The sequence below is a fragment of the Lolium rigidum genome, chromosome 7, assembly GCF_022539505.1.
Source record: "Lolium rigidum isolate FL_2022 chromosome 7, APGP_CSIRO_Lrig_0.1, whole genome shotgun sequence".
Classification (NCBI taxonomy): Eukaryota; Viridiplantae; Streptophyta; class Magnoliopsida; order Poales; family Poaceae; genus Lolium; species Lolium rigidum.
The window spans coordinates 152,997,035-153,011,113 of NC_061514.1; the positions used below are offsets into that span (position 1 = coordinate 152,997,035).

The following is a 14,079-nucleotide window of genomic DNA, read 5'->3' on the forward strand; positions in this document are numbered from 1 at the left end:
TCTGCTCGAAAGATAAGCACAATTTGTTAATTGTTCTCTGACCAAGAACGAAAGTTTGCCATCACCAATTATGATTTCCACTATGTACCTCTATTTAGTGATTCCTTACTCATTGCAAGTTGAATTATATAAGAAATTGTTGTCTATAATGACTTGTGTATTGGTAAGTATGATGCTTCTTGTTCATATTTTGTTTATCGACACTTCACTCCATAAACACGTAGTGCTGGTTTACTAAGTTCAGTTTCGCTTGGGGGAGTTGATACGTCCAATTTGCATTACTATTTTATATCATAATTTACTGTTATCCATTGATATATTTCATATTTAGTGGTGATACTTATGACATTCCATCTATTTTTGCATGTTTGATGATTATTGGACAATCAACCGCCGGAGCCAGCATTCTGCTGGAAAGAGGACCGTTAAGACACCATATTTCTGAAGACCAACAATTCCCAGAAAATATACAGAAAATCCCTATTTTTCCAGATGACGGAGAAAGCCAGAAGGGGAGGAAGAAATGGGCCCTGAGAGGGCCAGACCACCCCTAGGCGCGGGCCAGCCGCAGGCTGCGCCTAGGCATGGTCTGGGTGCCCTGGCCCACTTCTAACGACGCCCCCTCGCGTATTTCAACCCCCCGAGAAACCTAAGATCGGGGGAGCGACCACAGAAATATTCCGCCGCCGCTACGGGGCGGAGAACCAGAGAGAAAGAAAAGCTCTTCGGCAGGCAGAAATCTGCCGGGGAAATTCCCTCCCGGAGAGGGAAATCGTCGCCATCGTCGCCGCCATCGAGCTGGACTTCATCGAGATCATAATCACCATCATCTCCACCACCAGTACCATCATCACTGTCATCTCCTCGCCATCCCGCTGTAACATCTTGGGTTTGATACTTGTCTAGTTCATAGGGGAAACTTTCCCGGTGTTGATTACTCCTTGTAGTTGATGCTATTGAGTGAAACCATTAAATTAAGGTTTATATCCAGATTGTTATTCATCATTATATCACCTCTGATTATGATCCATATGATGTCTCGTGAGTAGTTCATTTAGTTCTTGAGGACATGGTAGAATTCATGATGTTAATAGTGGAACTATGTTGAGTAATATGCAATTATTTGATATTTAAGTTGTGGTGCTATTCTTCTAGTGGTGTCATGTGAACGTCGACTACATGATACTTCGACTTCATGGGCCTAGGGGAATGCATCGTGTATTTTTCTACTAATTGTGGGGTTGCGGGAGCGACAGAAACCCAAACCCCCGTTAGGAAACCGGTGCACGAGGGATTGTAGGATCTCAAAGTTTAGGACTGTGGTTAGATTTATCTTAATTACTTTCTTGTAGTTGCGGATGCTTGCAAGAGGTATAATCACAACTATGTATTAGTCCAAGTATTGGGTAGTACATTACATAGGTTCACCCACACAACACCTACCAAACCATTGAAGATTATTCAGCTATGTGAAGCGAAAGCACTTGACGTAATTCCCATGTGTCCTCAGGAACGTTTGGCCATCATAAGTAAAACAACCGGCTTGCCCTTTGCTATAAAAAAGATTGGTTCACTCGCTGCAATTATTATTAGGGATTTCTATTTTCGTGCCCTCGGGTCGTTAGTTGTACTCAGTTTTCCCCAGCCCCTTAGTTTTTCCTCAGTTTTCCCCAAGCCTATGTCTGAAACCCGCAGAAGGAGCTCAGACGGAAGGAATCCGTTTATTTGGACGTTACGTGCCGACGTGTTGCGCCGCGTCGTCTGTGGGGCCGCGTCGTGTGGGGCCGCGTCGCGTGGGGCTGGTAGAAAGGGACCGCGTGGGACGGGACGAGAAGCGTTTGGTTGCACGTGAGCGGGAGGCTGGGTTTTGTCTCTCTCGGCCCAAATTGGCATTTTTAAGAGCACCTTTTCCCCTCTTTCTCTCTCTGTCTTTTTCACCAAATTAGTATCAAATCTAGAGAAGCTTCTATTTCTGTCTTTCTTCAGTATGGCAGCAAATCTAGTAGCAAATCTAGTAGCAAATCTCTGGAGTTATTTATGCCTTTTGGCCCTCGTTTTTTGCCCAATATGGCAGCAAATCTTGTAGCAAATCTAGAAGCTAGTATATGATAAATTCACAACAGCATAATCACAATACTAACTATAATACATAAACTGCATACAGCAGCCAAAAGCAGGCAATAACGTTGTTAATGTTCACGACAAACTAAGCTGAAAAATATACAAGCACGCAATGTATGGACAACAAGAAGATTAGGATGAATGAATTTGTTCTTCATTCCTCCTCATATATTTCTTCGTCGCTCCATTCGTGCATTTCCCCAAGGAAATATTCATTGAACTCCTTCCGTCTGCAGTGTGCGGCCAATACATCCTCCAAACGGTATGGCTTGTGTTTATTTCTTATACCGTAGCTTCCTATTCTATCCACACGTACTGGCCACTCATCCCAGGCCTTTGTATCATGAGAGTACTCTACGATATAACCCAAATCCGCGTAGTAGATGTTGCCGGAGTCGAAGTGTCGGGTACACTACGGTGTCGACGGAGATACACCGGATATAATTCACGAAGAAGGCATTACTGCCAATGTTGCCGACCGGATGGAGAGAGCGGCTGCGAGTGTCCACACGGTACACCAATGGTTTGCCCGCCAAAGCCTCGCTGACCAACAACACAAGCGACGAGATCACCATCCGTCTTCACAAGGTAGAACTTCGACGTCCAAGTTCGGAAATGAAATTAGTGTCTCCATCTTGACGAGTGCTCGCGCGCTGCCGCAGCTGTACATTGGTGCACACTATTCTTCCGATCTCAAAATTGTCCGCAGCCTACGCATACAGTTCACCATTGAACGGGGTAATGCAACGCAGACAATGGTTCTTGATCGAAAATCTTCCTTCTCCCCAATCTTCATTTATATCCTTAGTTGGAGTGCTCTCATCGACCCAACCAATTTCCGACGGGTAATGTGCGGCAACGAAGACCATAGTCGGGGATTTGATAACGACGGCTGGTTTCAGAAAAACGGATGGCATCTGCGCCTCAAACATAGTGTTCGATTTCTTTGTGAGTGGGTTCAGCAGCCGTATCTTGTGCGGCGGGTTCTTACGGGCAAGCACGATGACACCACGGCAAAAGCCGACGAAGTTGTATCTAAAATATATTGATGAAGATAACATTCAGCACTAAGATGTGTTTAAGATTGAAAATAAAAAGGTAGATATGGAGGAATTTGAACCTTGTATGAACTTCCGATAGATCTATGGTGACGTAGCGTGATGTGCCGAGTTGGAGGAAGGTGAACTCAGCGACACGTGGAAGGGCGTGGTGTAGCATGATCCATTCGTCCGGGTGCACGTCGGGCTCGAGCAAACCTGAGCGCCAATTTCTACGAGACTTGCCTCATAGCGAGTAGGTGTCGGCGTACTCCTCGTTCGCCAGTAAGCATTGGCCGATCTTGTGAAGTGGTCCATCAGCCGAGAGAGAGGCCCAGTTCACGGAGGCGCCGCGCTTGGATGTGCCGCCCTCGGAGGCGACGCGCTCGGCGGCGACGGGCTCGGCGGCGATGGGCTCGGAGGCGACGGGCGCGGAGGCGACGGGCTCGGAGGCGACGGCCGCCGGCGCATTCTTCTTCTCCATCGCCGGCAGGGTAGCGTGCGTACGGCGGTTGGGGTTTTTCGATTTGGAGAAGTTGATGGGACGTGAGAGGGGTGGTTTCGTGCGTGAGCGAGAATGAGACGACGTGTGCGAGAGGGAGGGAGGGAGGGGCTTACGCGTCCTAAATGCGACCCGCGTCCTACGCGTCCACTATTTGCACGTCTGCACCGCGACACGCGTCAACAATGGCACGTCTTCCACTTCTACACCGCAACACGCGTCCTCGGGTCTAACCCTGGAAATTTAGATATACTCAGGTATACCCCCGAGTCATATACTAGCATTTTTGTGTGCTCAGTTTTCTCCTTGAGTGCTAATACTGGCTAGTGTAATATACTCAGTTTACCCTCAAGTGGCTGGTCAACGGAGAGTCAACAAATGGGATTAACTAGTTAAATGAGTTATTTAATGTGCAAAAAATTCCGAAAAAGAGTGGCACTTACTCATGGAGTCTTTACCACAAATTGCCACTTCTCAAATCATAGATAAATCATAGATAAATCAAGTTTCACCACAAATTGCCACTTCTCAAATCACCTAGTAGCTATGAACGTGCATGGTTTTCCAAAATAAGCCCTACCCAAAACAGCTTTCCCCAAAACATACTTTGTCTGAATGAGGCCATAATTTTCACACTCATGTAGATTTGTATTGCAAATAGTTTGAGGTAGGCCAAGATGGGTTTCATTGTACAAAACACGCATTTTCCATTTTTTAAATCTCATATTTGAATCCCTTAGTCCGTTTACTACTCACTTGCCCTTGGTTTCTTGATACTACTCAGTTTTGCCCTCTCCCTTCACAAACTCTCACAGACGCCCAACATTGCCCTGATTGGTCTAGCCCATGTCACGCGGATCGTGCCCGCCGACCGTTGATCGTATGATCTAACGGGCTAGATAACCCCTATCTCTCTCTCTGGTCGGGGCCACCACCCTCTCTCTCTCTGTCGTCGGTTAGCTTCACGCAAAGTTTGGTTTTATGCATTATTTTTCACGAGCTAAATTATAAACTCTTTTTAGGCATTACTTTTCACGCAAAAAATGATAAACCATCACCGATTTGTTGTAGCCATTACTTTTCACGCAAAAAAATGATACACCATCACCCATTTCTTGTAGGGATTGTACCCATTACTTTTCACGCAAAAAACGATAAATCATCACCGATTTTGTTGTAGCCATTACTTTTCACGCAAAAAATGATACACCATCACCCATTTCTTGTAGCCATTACTTTTCATGCAAAAAACGATAAACCATCACCGATTTGTTGTAGCCATTACTTTTCACGCACAAAAATGATACACCATCACCCATTTCTTGTACCGATTACTTTTCACGCAAAAAACGATAAATCATCACCGATTTTGTTGTAGCCATTACTTTTCACGCAAAAAATGATACACCATCACCCATTTCTTGTAGCCATTACTTTTCACGCAAAAAACGATAAACCATCACCGATTTTGTTGTAGCCATTACTTTGCACGCAAAAAATGATACACCATCACCCATTTCTTGTAGCCATTACTTTTCACGCAAAAAACGATAAACCATCACCGATTTTGTTGTAGCCATTACTTTGCACGCAAAAAATGATACACCATCACCCATTTCTTGTAGCCATTACTTTTCACGCAAAAAATGATAAACCATCAACGATTTGTTGTAGCCATTACGGTAAATGATAAACTATCACGAATTACCATTTCTTTTAGGCATTACTTTTCACGGTAAAATGATAAACTATATCACGAAGTTCCATTTCCGTCAAGATAGTCCGCATTACTTTTTTGTTGAGATATATACCCCCACAACGGTCGTCTCCTCCTTAATTTATTGTGTAAACCCCCACAACGGTCATCTCCTCCTTAATTTATTGTGTAAACCCCCACCAACTTTCACCTCCTCCTTATTTTATTGTGTAAACCCCTACAACGGTCATCTCTCCCTTATAAACACCCACACGGCCATCCCTTGTGTCAATAGGTTCTGCCTCTCTCTTCTTCGTTCACATACACTTGATCATCCATTGCCATGGCTTCCACGTCTCGGACGCGGACCGGAAGGGGAAGGGGAAGGGGAACGGGAACGGGAACGGGAAGGGGAAGTGGATCATCATCATTGCCACCACCACCGTCAACACTGCCATTGATCATAGAGGAGTTCTTCATCGTCGTCTATGAAGACCCTTTGGTCAAGAAGATACGTACGCGTTCCCACATATATGATACATGTGATTAATTATGGGCATGTTCTAAAAAACCTTTAATTTCAAACGATCGGCGCTCGATCTCTTTGCAGGAACTCCCAAAAAAGTTTGCGGACTATCTTGACGGCCAGGAGCCAGCTAAGGTGTATCTGCGAGCAGGCTGGCTGCGGTCCTCGTCTCGGGACCGTGGAGGTCCTATTTGACGGACAAGGCCGGATGTACCTCGACAAGGGCTGGGAGAAATTCGCCATCGCGCACGGTGTGGATTTCGGCTGCTACGTACACTTCAAATATGAAGGCGATGATGTGCTCACGGTGAAGGTGTTCGACGGAACAATGTGCAGGAGGTACTACTACTCGGACGACGAAGATGCCGACGATGAAAGCGACGACGACGTGAAGCCTTGCATCCATCCCCTTTAGATAAGGGGATTATGACCAAGAATATATATGTAGCTTCATATGCATCGATTTAGAGATCTAGCTATTTTCTATATATTATGCATGTAAAAAATAATATCGCATTTCCACTATTATTCGAGCACCACATCCTCCAAACGATGTCGATGCCGATGCCAATATCGGCATGGTCATAACGGCTATGCTCGCCGCCACTGCTAGGTCAACGTCGGGATGCACAATATTTAGCATAAGAGTCACTTTAGATTAAGCTGCGAAAATAGTCACCTGCCACAGCGGTCATTGGTTGCGGAGGCCCCACAGAGCGGCAATATATAATTTTCTATAAATAAATAGACGATCCACTGGTCATTGGCTGCGGTAGCCCCATAGAGCGGCCCCATTTGTCATTGGCAGCACCGCGTATACAATCAGAAAATAAAACGGCCCACGCGTCAGCGGTAGATGGATGGCTACCCGTCAGCACGAGACGGTCAGAGAGGAACCGACCTGACGGTAACGGTAAGGCCTCGACCTGACGGCAACCCACGTCTTCGAGGGGTTTCAAACTAGAGGGAGGGGAAAGCTGAGGAAAAACTAAGGGGCTGGGGAAAACTGAGTACAACTAACGAAGCAGGGGCACGAAAATAGAAATCCCTTATTATTACTGCATTTTATTTACTCGTACTTTATTTATCTGCAATACCAAATACCCCTGCAAACCTGTTTGCTAGTGTTTACAGTGAATCCTCGATCAAAACTGCTCGTCAACACCTCCTGCTCCTCGTTGGGTTCGACACTCTTATTTATCGAAAGTACTATGATACACCCCCTATACTTGTGGGTCATCAGTGATGAAGGAGATAAGATTGGGGAATCTGACTCATCTTTGAGCATGAACACACAAAAACACATGATGGGAAGGCACCTAATCATGGGAAGAAGAAGCACAAGGGTGTGGGTATTTTGGAGGAGATAGAAGAGGCTAATGGGAATAGATTTAGCAACGAGACTAGCCCCAAAAAGTGATGTCCCAACCTTGGATAGGGCAAAAAATAGAGCCATGGTGAGGAATCTTCGGTCATCGAAAGGTAGTACATATTTACCTACTATTGCTAACACTTCGATTATAGTATCTTAGACATTGCTAGCAAGGTAGGAATTGAACTTGGCACTACTCTGGACATGATAGATACTAATTTAGCCTTGATCAGAGAGCAAGAACAAGCTAGGGTGAACATTTTTCTGAGTAAAGAGGAGGACCCTGAAATTTTGGAATATCCATTAGACATGGACAAACAACCAGATGATGTTGACCAAATTCTAATGGATATTCTCAAAATGGGAAAAGGGGACTGTGAGGTTTTAACAGACAACTTGATTTTCCCATACATTAGTGGGGCAGAACATAATGTGGGAGGAAGAGTGACTCCTTTGGAGCTTCACTGCAAAACCCCCATTAAACCTAAGGTGAAGTGTAGAAATGGGAAAAAGAAAGAATCTAAATGATAAGTGGCTTCACATGGAATAGTAGAGGTACAGGGGAAGAGAGTAAGAAAAGCTATATTAGACAGAATATAAAGGATCACAAATTAGACTTTGTTTGTATATAGGAAACAGTGAGACGGGAATACCCAACTAATTTCCTTAAGGAAATAAGTGGAGGGTATGAGTTCTGTTGGGATGGTATACCCGCAAGAGGGACATATGGGGGGATTTTACTGGGAGTAAATAGAGAAACTTATGATGTGGTGGAAAAGTAAAGAGGGGTTTATTTTGTTAGATTCCTTATAGCAAGCAAGAAAGACAACTTCACCTGGAATCTAGTGGTGGTATATGGGGATGCACAGCAAGATGGCAAAGCCAACTTCTTAGTAGAACTAGTGAATGTCATTAGGAGCTCCACACACCCCATACTGATCACTGGTGATTTTAACATGACCAGGAAAGGAAGTGAGAAAAATAAGCCAGGGGGATATAATAGATGGAGTCCATTGTTTAATGTTGTAACTGAGCAATGTGGATTAACGGAAATAGCTCTTTCAGGCAGGAAATTCACTTGGTGCAACAACCATGAAGATCCCACCTATGAATTATTGGATAGGGTTTTAGTATCACCATCATGGGAAGAAAAATTCCCATTGGTATGTGCAACAACTTTACCTAGTGAATTAACTGATCTTACCCCCATTTTAATCAAGACAAGGGACATGCCCAGGACCCAGGTTATTTTCAGAGTTGAAAACTGCTGGTTCTTGAGACCTGACCTCAAGGAAGTGATAAATGGGGTATGGATCCAAAAAAAATTCTGGGAATAGGAACATTGACATATGGGAAAAAATATTTGAATGCTTGAGGAAAACCTTGAAAGGATGGAATTGAAATATTGAGGGGGGATATAGGAAGAAAAGAGGATCTCTAGCTATCCAAATAGATGAAATTGATAAAAATGGGGGAGTTATATGGTCTAATACAAACAGAAATATAGGTTAAAAAATGTTACAGAATCAACTGAAGACAATCATTAAAGAAGAGGAAATTAAATGGATCTAGAGGGCAAAAGAAAAAGAAATGCTGGAGGGGGATAATATCAATAGATATTATCACTCCGAGGAAAATGGGAGGAGAAGGAAAACTTTGATTGTAAGTTTAAATCAGGATGAGGGTTTGATAGAATGTCAGGAAAATCTAAAGAGATATATTACTGACTTCTATAAAAAAACTCTTTGGTAATCCAGATTTAAATGATATTCGATTTAATAATGTAGGAATAGAAAGGCTCAATGAAGAGGATTGTGAGTTTTTAATGAAAGATTTCACCATGGAGGACCTAAAGACTTCTGTGTTTGAAATGGCAGCTAATAAAGCAGCTGGCCCAAATGGGTTTAATGCAGAATTCTACCAGAAAATTGAGATCGAATTGGTGAAGCGGGATCTTTTTGACCTGCTGAATGATTTCCAAAAAGGAGAGTTAGATATAGATAGATTAAACTATGGGGTAATTACCTTAGTTCCAAAAGGGAAGGATGCAGACAGGATTCAAAAGTACAAGCCCATCTGTCTCTTGAATGTGTCTTTGAAAATTATAACAAGGGTTTTAGTCAATAGACTCATTCAAGTGATCTGGAAGATTGTACTTTTGAATCAAACAACTTTTATTAAAGTAAGATATATAATGGAGGGTGTAAATATATTACATGAGATTTTAAATGACCAAAAGGAAAAAATCTGGAGTTCTTTTCAAGATTGACTTTGAGAAAGCCTTTGACAAGGTCAAATGGCCTTTTCTTTATCAATCAATGGAAGCAAAAGGACTTCCATCCAAATGGATAGACTTGATAATAAAAACAGTGACTAGTGGCAAAGTGGGAATCAATGTTAATGGAGAGATTGGGGCATACACTTTCCCCCATTCTCTTTGACCTTGCTGTAGATATTCTTTCAGTTCTTGTCAAAAGAGCACACGGAGAGTAAGACATCAGGGATCCACTTTCCCCCATTCTTTTTGACCTTGCGTAGATATTCTTGCAGTTCTTGTCAAAAGAGCACACGGGGAGGGTTTGTTGACTGGACTAGGCACATATCTGATAGAGGGGGTGTTGCTATCTTGCAGTATGCAGATGATACCATCCTCCTTCTGGAAGATAACCTGGATCATGCAAGAAATCTGAAAGTAATTCTTTGTTTATTTGAGCAAATTTCAGGATTGAAAATCAATTTTCACAAGAGTGACATCTACTGCCTAGGGGAAGCTTTAGAAAGGGAAGGGGACTTTGAAAGGATTTTCACCTGTAAATCTGGTACTTGGTGGCACACTCCGGCCACCGGCACACGTACACCGTACGCCGTGGCAGAGGCCGCCACCACACCTCGTCTTCCTTCTGTAATGGCCGCCTCCTCATCAGCAGTGCGTGCCCCCTGCAGGTTCTTGTCCCCGCTCGCCACAACCTCCTCCCGCACTTCCCTCTCACCTACCCCACCCACATCGAGGAGGAGGCTCCTCCTCTCCTCCACCACAGGCACCATTTGCGCCGCCGCCATGGCCGCCTCCAGCAAGGCCGGCTCCAATTCTTTCAAGGTCGTGGACTCCCACCTCCACGTCTGGGCCTCCCCGCTGCAGGTAACAAAGGCACCCCCGTTCTTGGACGTCAATGCCCAAATCTGGGTTTCTTGATGTGGTTTATGTGGTTCTGTGCGTGTGCAGGCTGCCGGGGAGTACCCGTTCTTCCCGGGCCAGGAGGCGACGCTCCGGGGCGATGCCGACTTCTTGCTCGAGGTCTCTGCTCTTCTTCTTTTGTGCTAGTATCGTATCTGACTATCAGTAGACGGCTCGAAACGAAGTAGTCAGTCTGTCAGTATATGGATATGGTGATGTGCCGCATCCTGGGTGGATCATGCCATTATCACATTGGGGAAAGATTGTGATATTGATTGATTGGTGCTGTATTTCTTAAGGTGTCACTTTCTTCTTCATATTTCATTAGCAAGTGAAGTTCTGAACTTGTGGTAGTATGTTTTTTAATAAAAGTTGTGGTATGTTTGGGACGTCCCAGTTCCACTGGAACCAAACTTTCAGTCAGGAGTTTCTTAGGTCTAGATGAAATGAATGAGCTATTTATAGCATGGGAATTTCACGAGGAAAAGAAGAACCCATTGTCCACTTCCCTATGTCTGTGTATCAAGTATCAACAGGACCCTCTGTTTCTTAGGAAAGATACACTTCCATTCTTTTACGGGTAGATTTTGGAAAACTCAGCTGGGAGTTTCTTATGAATGACCTATTTGGGACACGGCAATTCTACACGGAAAGAAAATACCCAATGCCCTGTCCCCCTTTTCTGTTACCTCTGTTTCTTAGCCACTAAACTGTGTGTTGCAGATATTAGTTCCAACATGCATACTCTATTTATTTATCTTGCTCGGCACTTCTTTTTTGTTAAACTTTTTAGGACCTGAGATCGATTATGACAATGGAATTTTTGTTACGAACATTGTTTATCTTTTCCATAGTGTATGGATGAAGCTGGAGTTGCGGGTGCGCTCATTGTTCAACCTATTAATCATATGTTTGATCACTCTTTAGTGACTAGGTAATCTTTTCTGCCATCCGTACCAACTGAACTACTTTTATGATGTGTATTTATACAAAAATTTCAATGGTTTCCTGCTTTGATACGTTTTAATCGTTATTTATTTGTGTACGTCTGCTTCAACATATTTCTTCTGTTCTGTAGTGTCTTGAAGAAATATCCATCAAAATTCATCGGCTGCTGCCTTGCGAATCCTGCAGATGATGGGAGTGGCATTAAGCAGCTTGAACATCTAATTGTGCAAGTACAGTCTTTTCGAAATTTCTAAGCATAAAATAAATGGTTCATACTTTCTAATATATGTTTCACTTGCTTCTCACCAGGAAAAGTACCGTGCTGTCCGTTTCAACCCAAACTTATGGCCTTCCAGTCAAAAGGTTTGCACATGGGCAACTTTGCATCATTGTAGAATCAGCTTTCATGTACGTCTGATTTTTCTTTATGATTATAAATGACTGAGTACACAAAATTTCTCATATGAATAGATGACCAATGAGGTGGGGAGGTCATTGTTTGCTAAGGCTGGGGAGCTTGGAGCACCAGTTGGAATTATGGTGATGAAGGTAAAAGAAGCATTCATATACTAGATGCATGTGTACTCAATGTAAAGGATATAAATGGGATCTAAGTTTTGTATTATCTGTTTCAGTCGCTAAAATGCTAATGGTAAACATGCTTTGTAGGTGATACAAAACGAATAATGATCAGATTGACAGAACAGTAGGTCACATCATAAGGTTCTAACTAAAAGAATTGCATGCTTGAGATCATTAGTTTTGTCGGTCAGCCGCTAGAACCGAGGCAATATTAAAAGTACAGTTATGTATTACTATCTACTGAACTGTATACTCCACGTAACTTGATATTTCCCTATTCTTTACTGTTCTTGACTTCTTGTTCATGCAGGGGATCAGTTCATATATTCAGGAAATAGAGGAGCTTTGTATGGATTATCCTGCAACTACTGTTATTCTTGATCATATGGCTTTCTGCAAGCCACCAACGTAGGCTTGTGTGGCTGCTTGTCCATAAACTGGAATAAATGCAATTATTACCATGTTGTCATCTGAACTAACTTCTCCTGGTATCAACATGCAGGAATGATGACGAAGAAAAGGCATTTTCTTCATTTCTGAATTTATCCAGATTCCCACAGGTATTTGCTGAAACATGTTACCTTGTGCAGGTAGCTCAAGAAATCAACGACTTGACTCTCTGGATTTCTATTCTTGCATGATTATGAATAGCTTCTGAAAAAAAATATTAACTTGCGCAATGTAGCTATTTGGAGTGTTTGTTAAAGCTAGTATTCTTAGTTTCTAGTTTCTAGTACCAGAGCACACAGATCAGGGATCAAAAAAATCATTTTGTGAGGTGGATTACATGTTGATAGTAGAGTGATTTAAGCCAAATAGATAAAATGATGTCTGCTGCCTGATTGTAAAAGTGTCGCTTGGCAACAGTGCCATGTTCAATTCTTGTGTTTGGTGTCACCATGTTAAGGCTGATGCAATGATGCATTACGTCAACAGGTTTACGTGAAGTACAGTGCTCTTTTCCGGATCACAAGAGAATCTTATCCATATGAGGACACATCTCGGCTTCTTTCTCGCGCGATCTCCAGCTATGGAGCTAATCGAATAATGTGGGGAAGGTGAAATTAAACAGCCCACCAGCGAGAGTTTCATTGGATCAGAGTCTATTTCACTATACCCATGACTGAGAGGTTATATTCTGGACTTGTTCTTTGCAGTGACTTCCCCTACGTCATTCCTGAATGTGGCTACAAAGGAGCAAAGGAGGCAATCTCTCATGTTGCTGGCAAGATAGCTGTTTCAACATCAGATTTGGAGTGGATTTTAGGAAAAACAGTAAGCCAACTATTCCAAGGTGCCTGGGTTACTCCATGAGGGAGATGTTCTAGGTCAGTGTAGGGTAGCAGGTCTGACAGTGTTCAGGCGAGCAACTAAATCCTTGTATGAAAGTGATCTATCTACTTCGGTACTGTTTCTTCAGTTTGATAGTCATATTCAATTGTGTAACCCTTTTTCGGAGGTTTAATAAATGCAATAGCTGGGCTTATTGTGAACCTTTCTGCTCACCCTACAAGGTTACAAAGTATTAAAATATTATGACTTCTATCACCAAAATAGACCAGAATTTTCTGGTTATTTTTCCAGCCTACCTTGTTGAGTCTATATCTTTGTTGATATGATCATGCAACATGTGCTCTCTAGATAAGAGTGTTTCGGTAATATGATCATGCAACAAGGGACAGTGATCTCTAAATAAGAGTGTTTTGGTATGTCAGATGGATTTCATTAATAAAATACCGACTTAGCAGAAACATAGAAGCTGTCCTTGACATATGACTAAATAGCTCAAATCAATTACTTCTCAAATCGTATCTGGCCTGATCACACTGCCATATGATTTAGTTCTTTTTTTAACCCATCTTCATAAATTATTTAACTCTATTTTTAACTGTGTGAATGTCATGTGCACCAAAGACCAAACTGTGCTTTTGAACTAGATAAACCTCGAATATGGTAACCCAAATTCCCCCTTTTATGCTGTTCATTTTTGTAGCAGGTAAGGTAATGCTTCTTGTGCTGCCTTTTTAGGGGAACTGCTACATTAGTTTTCTCATAACTATGCATGTCATGTCACAAAAATCGTCGATTTACACATTTCTGAGTTACAAAGAACTAACGAT

At 42.7% G+C, this 14,079-nt stretch overlaps 1 protein-coding gene across 1 annotated transcript; it reads left to right on the top strand.

The window, feature by feature from the left end:
* Window positions 1–10,074: 10,074 nt before the first annotated feature.
* On the top strand, window positions 10,075–13,452 carry LOC124674042 (4-sulfomuconolactone hydrolase). Its single transcript, XM_047210078.1, has 10 exons — window positions 10,075–10,393; window positions 10,478–10,549; window positions 11,284–11,363; window positions 11,508–11,607; window positions 11,687–11,740; window positions 11,849–11,926; window positions 12,270–12,367; window positions 12,462–12,519; window positions 12,896–13,017; window positions 13,117–13,452. Exons 1-10 carry the CDS (start codon window positions 10,160–10,162, stop codon window positions 13,271–13,273), a joined length of 1,053 nt encoding a protein of 350 aa, XP_047066034.1. The 5' UTR covers window positions 10,075–10,159; the 3' UTR covers window positions 13,274–13,452.
* Window positions 13,453–14,079: the final 627 nt, after the last annotated feature.